The sequence below is a fragment of the Macaca fascicularis genome, chromosome 7, assembly GCF_037993035.2.
Source record: "Macaca fascicularis isolate 582-1 chromosome 7, T2T-MFA8v1.1".
NCBI classification, from domain to species: Eukaryota; Metazoa; Chordata; class Mammalia; order Primates; family Cercopithecidae; genus Macaca; species Macaca fascicularis.
Window position 1 is genome coordinate 52,078,157 of NC_088381.1, and position 13,348 is coordinate 52,091,504.

Consider the following 13,348-nt stretch of genomic DNA (forward strand, 5'->3'; position numbering starts at 1 on the left):
GAGTAGCTGGGACTACAGGCGCCCACCACCTCGCCCGGCTAGTTTTTTGTATTTTTTTTTTTTTTTTTGAGACGGAGTCTCGCTCTGTCGCCCAGGCTGGAGTGCAGTGGCCGGATCTCAGCTCACTGCAAGCTCCGCCTCCCGGGTTCACGCCATTCTCCTGCCTCAGCCTCCCGAGTAGCTGGGACTACAGGCGCCCACCACCTCGCCCGGCTAGTTTTTTGTATTTTTTTAGTAGAGACGGGATTTCACCGTGTTAGCCAGGATGGTCTCGATCTCCCGACCTCGTGATCCGCCCGTCTCGGCCTCCCAAAGTGCTGGGATTACAGGCTTGAGCCACCGCGCCCGGCCAGAAAGTCTTTTGCTTGTTTGAAACAGTGGAGTAATCATGGCTCATTGCAGACTGGACCTCCCAGACTCAAGCAATCCTCCCACCTCAGTCTCCTGAGTAACTGAACTGCAGGCACACACCACCACACCCAGCTAATTTTTTTTTTTTTTTTTTGTAGAGATGGTGTCTCACTATTTTGCCAGGGCTAGACTCGAACTCCTGGGCTGGGCTCAAGTGATCAGAGTGCCTACCTTGGCCTCCCAAAATGCTGGGATTACAGGCATGACCCACTGTGCCTGACCAGCAGCAAGTCCATTCAATCAACAACTCTTTAAGAGCTTCTCATGTGCCAGAAGCTGGGCAAGGAGCAAGGCAGGCAGGATCCAGTCAATTATGGGCTCATGGGTTAGTAGGGTGACTAATAGCCAAAAGGTAGGACTAATGAGGGCACACTTACGAACTAGTATCTGTGCTCTGAAAGGAAGGAAATTGATGCCTTCGAGGAGACCCTCCTGCAGCTGCATTTTCCTCCCTTCCTTCATTCTCCTTCCCTTCCTTCATTCTCCTTCCCTTCCTTCCTTTCCTTTGCCTTTCTACCATTCTCTTGTGTTTCAAACCTGCGAGTGTTTCAACATCTCAGTGAAATAGAGGGACTAGAGCATCGCCTAGTGGTCAGTGTGGGCATAGCAATGACCAAAACTCAATAATCAGCTTGGGAGATGAAGGGTAAGGGGTGGGCGGGGGGCAGTGTATGTCTGGCCCAGGTATGCCCCTAACAGTGCAGTGAATACACTCTGGCATATTCATGGCAATGGACAACAGCTCTTAGAGATTTACCAATTTGAAGCTGCAGATCCCCACCTCCCACAAAAAAGAATCACTCCATTGTTTGGTCCTGACATAGCATGTCCCCTGGGGTGCCAGAAAGGCAGACCAAGTCCTGACCAGGCAGGGTTAATGCTCAAGGAGAATCCCTCCCATTTACTGGCTGTAATGGCAGCGAAATCCTACCTAGCCTGGGTAGCTCTCACATCTGCTCCCATCTCCCTCCACATTGCCGCTGTCTCATCTCTTATCCCTGCATTGTCTCTAGGGTCTAATCAGACCCCTTCTGATCCATTCCCACCTACAAAGGTGTCAGAAGGATCCTTCTCAAACACCAATCAGACCTGGGCTCAGAGCACTCCCTGGCTCCCAGTGGCTTCCTCACTTCCCTGTGACCTGGCTCCCACCTACCACTCTAGTTTACCTGCATCTCTACATGCTACCCTCTGCCATCTCTTCTATCCATCAGACACCTGTGGAAGCCTCAGCATCATATGCACCCGCTATTCTCTGCCTGGAGCTCCCTGTCCTGTCTTGGTCAGCTGGCTAACTCCTGATCCTTGGAGAACCAGCTCCATCAGCACCTCTGGGCAAGGTATGTGCCCCTTCTCAGAGCTCCCATCTTCTATCATCACACTGTGCTATAACTTCTTATTTGTCTTTCTCTCCATTAGACTAGGCCCCTTTTTTTTTTTTTGAGATGGAGTCTCACCCTGTCACCCAGGCTGGAGTGCAATGGTGCATCTCAGCTCACTGCAACCTCCACCTCCTGGGTTCGAGCAATTCTCCTGCCTCAGCCTCCTAAGTAGCTGGGATCACAGGCGCCCGCCACCATGCCCGGCTAATTTCGTATTCACCATATTGGTCAGGCCGGTCTTGAGCTCCTGACCTGAGGTGATCCCCCCGTCTCTGCCTCCCAAAGTGCTGGGATTGCAGGCGTGAGTCACCATGCCTGGCCAAGGCTGGGCCCTCTTTGAGGTACAATGTCTGATTATGCTGTGATTCTGTACCCAGCCCCACCCCATTCCTAGACTGGGTCCTGGTACAACAATGAACGCTTGCTGAATGAATGAAGGCCCAAGTGGAAGTCCACCACCCATCTGACCATGAGCTCTGGGCCTTGCATTATATACTTTTATGTTTCCAAATGGATTTTATTTTTGTGAACTAACAGTTTTCTAGGTGTGAGACTTCACTGCCACTCCTAGTCTGGAAGTGTCCTAAGGCAGGGCCAAGGCAAGCACCAGGCTGGGTCCCGGAAGTTCCTGGGTAGAGACCACTATTGGAAAAATGGGGTCTCACAAGAGGGGCTCTCCCACTCTGCCACTAGTTGGCTCTTGAAGTGGGCCTTGTCTCTGAGGTGCTCCCCTAGCCGCCCCTCCCTTTATCCCAGGACTTCTGAGGTTCCCACTTCAGCCTTGGTGGTTTGGAGCTGGTAGAGGAACATCTGTCACCTTCTTTTGGAGCCTGCTCGTAGGTCAGTGGGGCCAGAAATCAGCAGGGCAGAGATGGGGTGCTCATACATGCTGGGTCCCATTGGTGAGTCAGCGCACCTACTTTCGGAACCAAAGCTTCGGACCTACAGCGCACCTACTGAAAGCTTCGGGGCCGGGCGCGGTGGCTCAAGCCTGTAGTCCCAGCACTTTGGGAGGCCGAGACGGGCGGATCACGAGGTCAGGAGATCGAGACCATCCTGGCTAACACGGTGAAACCCCGTCTCTACTAAAAAAAAAATACAAAAAACTAGCCGGGCGCGGTGGCAGGCGCCTGTAGTCCCAACTGCTCGGGAGGCTGAGGCAGGAGAATGGCGTAAACCCGGGAGGCGGAGCTTGCAGTGAGCTGAGATCCGGCCACTGCACTCCAGCCTGGGCGGTAGCGAGACTCCGTCTCAAAAAAAAAAAAAAAAAAAAAAAAAAAAAGAAAGCTTCGGAACCAAACTTGCTGGGGTGTCACGGGGGTGCAGAAAAGAAAGTGTTTCGTTACCTGCTTGGGGGAAGATTAATGCTTTGATGCTGGATAAACATGTTCCTCTCTTCTCTATCCCCCAGGATAGGTTTCTGGGCTGGAAGGGAACTTTTCCGTCTCATCAAGAGAAATACACTGCAGGCTGGGGGTGGTGGCTCACCCCTGTAATCCCAGCACTTTGGGAGGCTGAGGCAGGTGGATCACTTGAGGCCAGAAGTTCAAGACCAGCCTGGCCAACATGGTGAAACCCCGTCTCTAATAAAAATACAAAAATTAGCTGCTCATGGTTGCCCACACCTGTAATCCCAGCTACTCAGGAGGCTAAAGCAGGAGGATTACCTGAACCTGGGAGGCAGAGTTGGCAGTGAGCCAAGATTGTGCCACTTTATTCCAGCCTGGGCGACAGAGTGAGACTGTCTCAAAATAAAATAAAAAAATAAAAAGAGGTCGGGTGCAGTGACTCACGCTTGTAATCCCAGCACGTTGGGAGGCTGAGGCGGGTGGATCACCTGAGTTCAGGAGTTCGAGACCAGCCTGGCCAACATGGTGAATCCCCATCTCTACTAATAAAAAAATTAGCCGGGCATGGTAGTCCACACCTGTAATTCCAGCTACTCCGGAGGCTGAAGCAGGAGAATCGCTTAAACCCAGGAGAGCTGAGATTGCACCACTGCACTCCAGCCTGGTGACAGAGCGAGATTCCTTCTCAAAAAATAAAAAAAAAATTAAATAAATAAATAAATAAATAAATAAAAAGGCTGGGCATGGTGGCTCACACCTGTAATCCCAGCACTAGGTGGGTGGATCACCAGAGGTCAGGTGTTTGGGACCAGCCTGGCCAACATGGTGAGACCCCGTCTCTACTAAAAATACAAAAATTAGCTGAGTGTGGTGGTGCATGCCTGTAATCCCAGCTACTCGGGAGGCTGAGGCAGGAGAATCACTTGAACCCGGGAGGCAGAGCTTATAGTGAGCAGAGATTGAGCTACTGCACTCCAGCCCGCAGGACAGAGTGAGACTCTGTCTCAACAAAAAATAAAAATAAAAAAAGAAATCCATTGCAGCCTTATCTCCGTAACAAGACTAGCAGGCCCTGCTTTCTTTTTTTTTTTGAGACGGAGTCTTGCACTGTCGCCCAGGCTGGAGTGCAGTGGGGCCATCTCGGCTCACTGCAACCTCCACCCCCCGGTTCAAGTGATTCTCCTGCCTCAGCCTCCTGAATAGCTGGGATTAGGTGTCCACCACCACGCCTGGCTAATTTTTTGTATTTAGAGTAGAGATGGGGTTTCACCATGTTGGCCAGGTTGGTCTCAAACTCCTGACCTCATGATTCACCCGCCTTGGCCTCCCAAAGTGCTGGGATTACAGGATTACAGGCATGAACCACCACGCCCGGCCTCAGGCACTGCTTTCATAGTCCTGGTAACCCAGCAATCAGTCACTAGTGGTCTTGGAAAGTTGGCCCCTTTTTAGAACCAAGACCAGTCTCCCTTAAGCTTCTACCATGCAGGACCTTGTCCAAGTTTTATCACTGCCTTTAGATGCTGAAGTCCAGGAGAAGCTAGGGCATCTTGTCAGGACAGTTTACATTCTTTCCATGCTTCCTGGGCCACCCCTGAGAGGGTCAGACAAGCACAACCAAACCCCTTGGCCCTCTCCAGGGACTCATCAAGAGCAGGAATTTGGGGAGAGCAACGAGGGAAAAAGTCTGGATGACAAAGCTCACTGATCCAAAGCTCAAGCAGAGATAACTGCAGGAGAGGGAAACCTCCCTAAAGAGCCCCTCCAGTCAGCCACAGAACGTATCTCTTGTCACCAGCAGGATTTATTTCAGGGTTCTGCCAGCAAAATGACTTATAAATACATTCTTCCGCATCTCCCCCTTTCCAGGGGTGCTGCTGAGTTGCATGGGATGAGATCTACTTCTGAGATCCTGGGGCTGTATCCCACCCCCAACTCACCAGAGCTCTTCCAGCACACAGCACCACCCCCACCCCCCAGCTGGCTTAGAGTTGGGCAGAGAAGCTTATGAGGCTGTTATCTCTCAACAGACAGCTGTGCAGGGCTGGAGGCAGCAGCTTATCAGGAGGCCTGCAGTGATTCACAGCCCAAGTCCCAGCTTCTCTGCTGAATAGTAATTTCCAGCAGTGGATTTGCGCTCAGTCTCTCTCCTCCCCTTTTCCCAAGGGTGTGCTGTCCTTTCTCAGAGAGAGGGCAGCGAAGGGGAGATCCTACTCACGGAGCTGGGGGCTTTGTGCCAGCCTTCTGGGTAAGGTTCAGTTTATTGTCTGGAGGCTGCAGGTTCAGGGACCTCAGCAGGGTCTGCCACCCTTTGCAGTGACCTCCAGGAGAGTTCATCCATGCTCTCCTTCCACTCCTTCCTTTCTCTCCCAGAAAAGCAATGTGCCACTCCCTTTCCCTTAGTGGTGATGTACAGGGGAGCATGGGCCCCCCATGGGCCACAGCTCCTGAGGCCAGGGCCAGCCCGGGAGGGCAGAGTGGGGGAGGAGAGAGGAAAAAGCCAGGGACTGGGAAGTGCCTTGCACCATTTTGAAGCTGTCCAGTCTCTATGCCTGACCCTGAAGACTCCAAAGGATCAGGACGCAAGGCTGGAGGGGAGGGGAGACACAAAGGGCCAGGCCAGAGCTGTCTCTGCACAGGCGGGTGGTTAGAAAAAAATTTGGGGACAGAGCCATTTTTGTGCTTGTTTTATTGGAAGCAAGACTCCAGTTGCAGGGCTGGGGGAGGAGGCCTGGAGGGTTCAGTCCTGGGTCTCCCTCTGGGCCAGCAGGGGGAAAAGGGGTGTTAAAAGAGCTAGAACCCTCAGAGATGCTCCTCTGAAGCAGGGGAAGGAAAACTAGAAAGGAAAACTGTCCCAGGGCGGGGAGTGGAATAGGACCCCCACATCTCAGACTCTCCTACCCTCAAGCAGTCAAGTCTCACCCCCTGCCTTCTCTGTCAACGGTGGGGGTGATTCCAATAACTCTTCTCGGCTTCCGCACTCCAGGTGCCCTTCGTGAATGCTGGGTGGCTTTAACCCTTGGGGGTCCCAATCAGGTTTCCAGAATCCCACTGTCCACCATTCTCCCCCAAAGAAGGTCCCAGAAAAGGTGAAGGTGAAGTTCCGTGTCTTCAGGCAACACGGGCATAAGCAGCAATCATCGCACGAAGTTTCCCTAAGGTCGTCGGGGATCCTCTCCTGCCACTTCTGGGGCCCCTCTCTTGTCGCCTTAAGGTCCATGCTATCTGCCTTGAGGAGCTGTGTCCAGGTTGTGGGTTCCGGAGGACCGAGGAGTGAAAGGCTGGAGGTGCATTTGAGGGTGGAGGCGCTGGCGGAAGATCCCGCCCACAGTCCGGAGTTTTAGGCCGTCCGATCCTCGTCCGCAGCCCCTGGCTCGGGTTGCGATCGCTTCGCGGAGCCTTCTCCAGCTGCGGGTTCCCCTAGGCTCCTCTTGGACGTTGGCGCGGCTGGCGGGGACGACGGACCAGGATCGGGGTTCGGGGGCTGGTAGCCGGGCTGTCGCGGATCCAGCGCGTCCTTGGAAAGTAGGATGGCGAGGCTGGGCACGTTCTTAAGTACGCTGAGACTAGCGACCGGCTCGCCAGGCGTCTGACCCTGCGTGGGCCCAGGCGGGAGGCTCTGCCACACCTCGCGCACGCTCCGGTAGCGCAGCCGCGTGACCTGGTGCAGGCCCGCCAGGCGGCGCTTGAGGATCTCGGCGCACGTGACGGTTTTGGTGGTGGCCCGGCCGCAGCCGCTGAAGACGATGGCGCGCGTGGCTGGCTGCGCCATGCTGGCGGTGGCGAAGGCCATCAGGTTCCGGATCTTGCTGCCTTCCTTGACCCGCATGTGCACCGCGCCCGGCGCCAGGTCTGCGAAGGGGCCAGAGCCCGGGCCGCCCCCCTCGGCCCCGCCCCCCGCTGGCGCCTCTTCGGAGCGCACCTTACGGAAGTTCTCCATGCGCCGTCGTCGCCGGGACCGCCGGCTTTGCCATGGGGCGGCCTCAACCCCGGGGCTGCATGGCCGCCGGTCTCGCCCTGCAAGGGCCCGCAGGGGTAAGGGCGCGGAAGCAGCTCGGACGCCGGCGGGCGGGTTGGGACGGCGCGATCTCGGCCCCACTTCTCTCGAGCGGGCGCCGCTCTACTCCGCGCTCTCGGCGCCCGGTGCTCCGCGCCTTTAGCTGAGGCCCCGCCCCTGCCGCCAGGCCCCTCCCCTGACCCGGCCCGGCCCGGCCCGCCCGGGCCCCAGCCTCACCAGCCTTTCGTGGCAAGTCCGGGTCCTCAGCTACGCGGGCGTGGGAGCTGGCGTGGGAGCGGGCGCGCTGCGGGGCGCATGGGCAGGTGAAGGTGAAGTTCCACGACAATCGCCATCAGCGCTCTCCGAGCCAACCCTCACAAACCGGCAGCCTAAATAAAAGCTGCGCTTGCGGTGCAAACACCAATTCAAACCCGGTATCCTAGCCCTTCCCCGTTGCAGTTGAAGGCCGCCCCTCGTCCCCTCCCAGGGAGAAATTTCCGAGAGGCTTGCTGGGGCCTCGCCCCTCCTCTCCCCGCTGGGGAACACCCCCACCTTTTTTCCGCTCCCAAGTATTCTTGCCTCAAGGACAGCTAGTGCGCGGTCAGCAGAGTGCGGGAGGAGCTGGCTGCGGCTCCACTCCGCGCCTCCCCTCGGGCGACTACGTCGCGGCGTGGTCCTCGCGGGGCGCGGGAGACCCAGGCTTCAGCCTCGCCACGCCTGTCTAGAGCTCGAGGCTCCCGGACCCCCGTCCACCCCTGGGACGTGAGGAGTGAGGCTTTGGGCCAAGCTGTTCCCCGAGGCGCGTGAGGAAGCGGGCGAGACCTCTTCTGAAAAGGCGGTAGGCTCGCTCCACCTATGCCCGAGAGCCCACCCTTAGGGCTGCGCGCTTTAGGGTGAGCCAGGCACGATGCCATGCCAACGTGGCCGCCCCTTTCCTCCCAGGCGAAATTCGATCAGGCAACCTTGGCCCCTTGAGATCCAGTGGGTCTTTTTTCGAACGGAGGCTGGGTGAACGCAGGTTTTAAGAAAGAGAAGGGAGGGGCCGGGCTCGGTGTCTCACACCTGTAATCTCAGCACTTTGAGAGGCCGAGGCGGGCGGATTACTTGAGGTCAGGAGTTCGAGACCAGCCTGGCCAACATGGTGAAAACCCGTCTCCATTAAACATACAAAAATCAGCTGGGTGTGGTGGCGCGCGCCTGTAATCCCAGCTGCTCAGGAAGCTGAGGCAGGAGAAGCGCTTGAACCCGGGAGCTGAAGGCTGCAGTGAGCCGAGATCACGCCACTGCACTTCACCCAGGGTGACAGAGTAAAACTATGTCTCAAAAAAAAAAAAAAAAAAAAAAAAAATTAATTAAATAAAAAAGAAAGAGAAGGGAGGGAAAGCCCATTCTCCATGATGTGATTATTATGCATTGCATGCCTGTATCAAAACATCTCATGTACCCTCTAAATATAGACACCTATTATGTACCCACAAAAATGAAAAAGAAAGACTTTAAAAAAATAAAAGAGAGAAAGAAGGGAGGAAGATGGGGAGTTGAAGCCCTGGGGGCATTATAGAGCTACTGGATGCCTCTCTTCGGAAACTCCTCGGGACCGAAGGAGAGGCCCGGGGTCTCCTGCCGGGTGAGAGAAGCATTAGAGAAAGATGAGATTGGGGCTGTCAGGACTACTGATGGAAGGGAGGGGGTCTGAGAAGGGGCCCTACCCTCCCTAAAACTGCCCTCGGGCCTCGCCTGTCCTCCTTCCACCGGCCCCACGCAGTCAGGACTGAGGGAGGTCGGCAGATCTGGTCCCAGCCAGGGGACTGTGACGGGGCGTGGCGGGAGGGACACAGAGAGCTGGGGCTGGCAGGCAACCGGAAAAGTGCTGGGGGCATGACGGTGCCTGGGATTGCTGGGCCTCAGTTGGAGATGAGGCTGCCAGACTATATTCTGTCTCCTCCCGCTGTTCTCACCTCCTGGGCATCAGCAGCAGCTCTCAGTCCCTGCTGTTCAGAACCGGGGTTTACCCCCTTACCACTTCTTGGGAGTGGCTGCGGCGCCTGGACCTTGGCACCCCAGTGTGTGAATGGCTGACCCCGTCTCCTGGTGGAATCAGGAACCCTCGGGGTATGCTCCGAACCAGGACTTCGGTCTCGCTCCAGTCTCCGTGGGCCCCACACAGCGGTGGGGGCTAGAGGCACAGCAGCCTTGGGAAGATACAAAGACTGTCCGCAGTGCGTAGCGGGGCGTGGAGAGCTGAGGGCTGTGTAAGGTCAGGCCCTGAGAAAAAGTCCCCGAAAGGCTGGAAGTAACGTTGGAACGGGCTGGTTGTGGAAGAAGCGAGCTCTCCGTCCCCGGGGCTATGCAAGCTTGGGCAGCAAGATCACTTGGAAGGGATTAGGCGGAGTTCTGTCATTTGGAGGAAGAGTCCTGGGAGCTTCGGGTTTGTGTAGGGCGAGGACAGGGCGGTTCTGCGTCCGGCCAGGTTGGCCCTCTATGACCCCACCGCCCCCACCCTCCTAAACTGCTGTAGAACACTCGCATTCACTGCTCTCCACAGTCGGTGAAGGGAGAACGCCGAAAAGGCCCGCATCCCCTCCTGCCGGTCCCCTCCTCTTCCCCCGCTCCCTCTGCAGCACTTAAAATGTAAATGTACATCGTGATTAGCCGCGGGGTCGCTAATTACAGCTGAAGCCATTCATTACACTGTCAGCGCGCGTCGCAGCCCGCCGGCTGTGCGCTCCCTCCTGGCCGCGGAGGGGCGCGGAGGGTGGGGGCGGGAGATGAGGGGAGTGAGGGCGGAAGGATGGGGTGCTGTGAATTAGGGTAATGTAGCAGGCCCGGAGGAAGCTGGAGTGGGAGAGAGCGGGCAGCGAGCGGGGGAAACAGGGTGGGCGGTGAAGGACTGGGCGGGGTGGCCAGGAGAGAGGAGAAACGCGGGAGGCAGGAAGGAATTGGGGCATGAAGTAGTGAGGACACAGGCAAAGGGGCTGTATGAGAGGGGAAACAGCGTAGGGGACATGGCGAAGGGAGAAAAAGCTGTGAAGAGGGTGGGAACCCCAGTGAGCGGCCAGAGTCAGAGGAGGGGAGCAGAGGGCTCAACTTCAGAAAGGCTGGTAAATAAAGTAGAGCATCAGTGGTGCACACCACACAATGGTTAGAAAAATGTAATCAGTCAAGATGTTGTGTTAAAGGAGCTGGGTGCCAGCCATACACACAGTAGGGGAGCATTTATTTCCGTGTGTGTTTATAGATGTAAATGTATTTTTAAAATATCTGCAAGAAAACAGCACACTGACCTCTTGTTACCGCATTAAGTTTTCATTACCTTCTTTAAGAAAAGAACTATTAAATATGAATACAAAGTTAAATACAGAGTCTTGGAGCAGCTTGTATAAATGAGCTACTGACCCTGAAGCTTCATTTTCTATTAGCTTCTTTCTGCCTCTGTGTGACCTGGGACAATTTACTTAACCCATGTGCCTTGGCTTTGTCATCTGTAAAATGGGGCTAATTATAGTAATCTACCTCACAGAGTGATTATGAGACAGCCATCTTGGAACCTTGGCTGCTAAGTTCTTGGGGAATGTTAGCTGTTACTATTTTTCATATATTATTTGTGATTAAAATAAATTTTAAAAAAATTTAAAGGGATTGGGGAAAGAAAACTGGTGAAAAGGAAAAGAAATTGGGAAAGCCTCAGAAATAATAGCTGTTTTCACTCACAGTGACCTGGTGAGTGGCAAACTAGACTCCTTTCACCCTGGGAGGAGGTGTTGGTGTAGCTAGACTAGAGCCCAAGCCTAGCCAATACATCTCTGTTAAGGTTCCCTGGGACCTTTCCAGCAGCACACCCTACTTCCTGTGGACAAATCTCTCATGTTCACACTGAAGGGGGATCCCTGGTACAGCCCCTCTCCTCTGTCTCCTGTTGCAGGAGGAGGATGAGGAGCTCTTTTTTTTTTTTTTTTTTTGGTGATGGAGGCTGGCTCTGTTGCCCAGGCTGGAGTGCAGTGGCAGGATCTCCACTCACTGCAAGCTCCGCCTCCCAGGTTCACCCATTCTCCTGCCTCAGCCTCCCGAGTAGCTGGGACTACAGGTGCCCGCCACCACGCCTGGCTAATTTTTGTATTTTTAGTAGAGATGGGGTTTCACTGTGTTAGCCAGGATGGTCTCCATCTCCTGACGTCGTGATCCGCCTGTCTCGGCCTCCCAAAGTGCTGGGATTACAGGCATGAGCCACCGCGCCCAGCGAGGTGCTCTTAAAACTGTGATCCTAGTCCCAGCCTCTTTGGGCAGGGACTTGGAAGCTTTCGAGTAGAGTCAGGAATCAGAAAGTTAGCAGGGCCAGAGGGAACTCAGATTTAGCAGGCACCCACCGAGTGCCCAGCATTGGGTCAGATGTGTTCAATCTCTACAGTCTTCCTTTCCAGGAAGGCATCATCATTGTTTGACAGATGTGAAACTGAGACCCAGAGAGGTCTCAGTTGCTCTATGTACCACAGCTAGAAAGCAGCAACCACAGATGTTTGAAACGAGAATTCTGACTCCCTTTACTATCTCAGCTGAATATAAGAGAAAAATAAACTTTTAAATGACTCACACTGCCCAAAGGGGTTAGCTTTGGGAGATGAGGGTGTTTCCACAGTGGGAAAGATGTGTTGGTGATCTGTTCTGCATAAAAATTACCCCACAGCTCAGCAACTTAAAACAGCAAACATTTGGCCAGGTGCAGTGGCTCACACCTGTAATCCCAACACTTTGGGAGGCTGAGGCTGGAGGATTGCTAGAGACCAGGAAGTTGAGACTGCAGTAAGCTGTGATTGCACCACTGCATTCCAACCTGGGTAACAGAGTGAGACACTGTCTCAAAACAAACAAACAATAAAACCCAAAAACAATCATTTATGATTGTGAGATCACACAATTTCTGAGGGTCAGAAATCCAAGAACAGCTTAAAGAGGTCTCAGCTAGCTCAGGGTCTGTCATGAGGCTGCAGTCAAGATGTCAGCTGGACATGGAGGATCTACTCCCAAACTTATTTCACATGTCTGTTGGTCAGAGACCTCTGTTTCTCCTCTGGTCTGATCATGACCTGGCAGCTGGCTTCCCCTAGAGCAGGTGATCAGAGAGAGACAAAGAGAGAGAGGGACAGAGAAAAGAAGCAGGAAGCTGCAGTGCCTGTTATGGGCCAGCCTCCTCTGAAGTTGCACGCCATCATTTCCAGTTTATTCTATTGGAAGGCAGCCCAGCCTACATTCAAAGGGAGGGGTTTTAGACTCCATTTTCTGAAGGGAAGGGTATCAAAGAACTGTAGGCATTTCAAAATCACAACAGAAGGGGAGTGTTTGGGAGGCAAATTTAGGAGGAGAGGGAAGAAGGAATCAACATATTGAAGCAAATACGTGGAAAGAACACTGGCCTTGAATCAGGCGAGCTAGATTTATTTCCTGGCATACAGCAAGCACCTAATAAATGTTTCAGTGAATGCAGGATTGACAACTTTTCTGAGACTGTTTTCACAGACATAAGAGCAGTTACCACCCCACATGCTCTCCTGAGGATTGAGTGGGATTATGGGTATCAGAGCTCTTTGTAAATGTAATAGTGCTGGATGATGATGCCTGGAAGTGAATGTGGTCTGGGACACAGGGAGAAGGCTCTGCCATACAAGAGCCTCTGCCCAGGCCAGGCATCTCTTCTATCAGACTGAGTCCCAGGCCCTGGGGTAGTGCTCTGATTCCAGCTCTCCTTCTCAGCTCTCTCTCTCAGCCCCAGTCCAACCTCCTCACCATGGCTCAGTTCTAGGTATTGCTTTTCTCCTTGAGCCAGTCAGGACAGGAGCCTTACCACTGGCCATGCCCCTTGCCTTCAGGCCAGTCTTCCTCTTGTGCTGGCTCTGGCCCCACAGATGGGGAACAGGGGTTTGCAGTGCAGATCCAGTGAGTGATGCCATTTGAGGACAATAACCATTAATCTTGCATGAAATTCAATTACTCTCCTAGCAGATAGGCCAAGTCACCCGAGTCCTGAGTGGGAGAGGGGGGCCTAGAATGAATGAGGGGACGTGTCTGTGGAAGCAGAAAGGAGAGGAGAGGCAAAAGCATCCATGGGACCTGCTTCTCATTCTCCCCAAGACTGGGATGCTGCCACTGGTTACCCCATCTTCCTTCCAGACTCTAGAGGCAAGTGCAGCAAACACCCACTCACCTCGGCAACATCA

At 54.2% G+C, this 13,348-nt stretch overlaps 1 protein-coding gene across 1 annotated transcript; it reads right to left on the minus strand.

Moving 5' to 3' along the window:
- Positions 1 to 5,816: 5,816 nt before the first annotated feature.
- On the minus strand, positions 5,817 to 7,271 carry RPP25 (ribonuclease P/MRP subunit p25). Its single transcript, XM_005560108.5, has one exon. The coding sequence runs from the start codon at positions 7,080 to 7,082 to the stop codon at positions 6,483 to 6,485; it is 600 nt and encodes a 199-aa protein (XP_005560165.1). The 5' UTR covers positions 7,083 to 7,271; the 3' UTR covers positions 5,817 to 6,482.
- Positions 7,272 to 13,348: the final 6,077 nt, after the last annotated feature.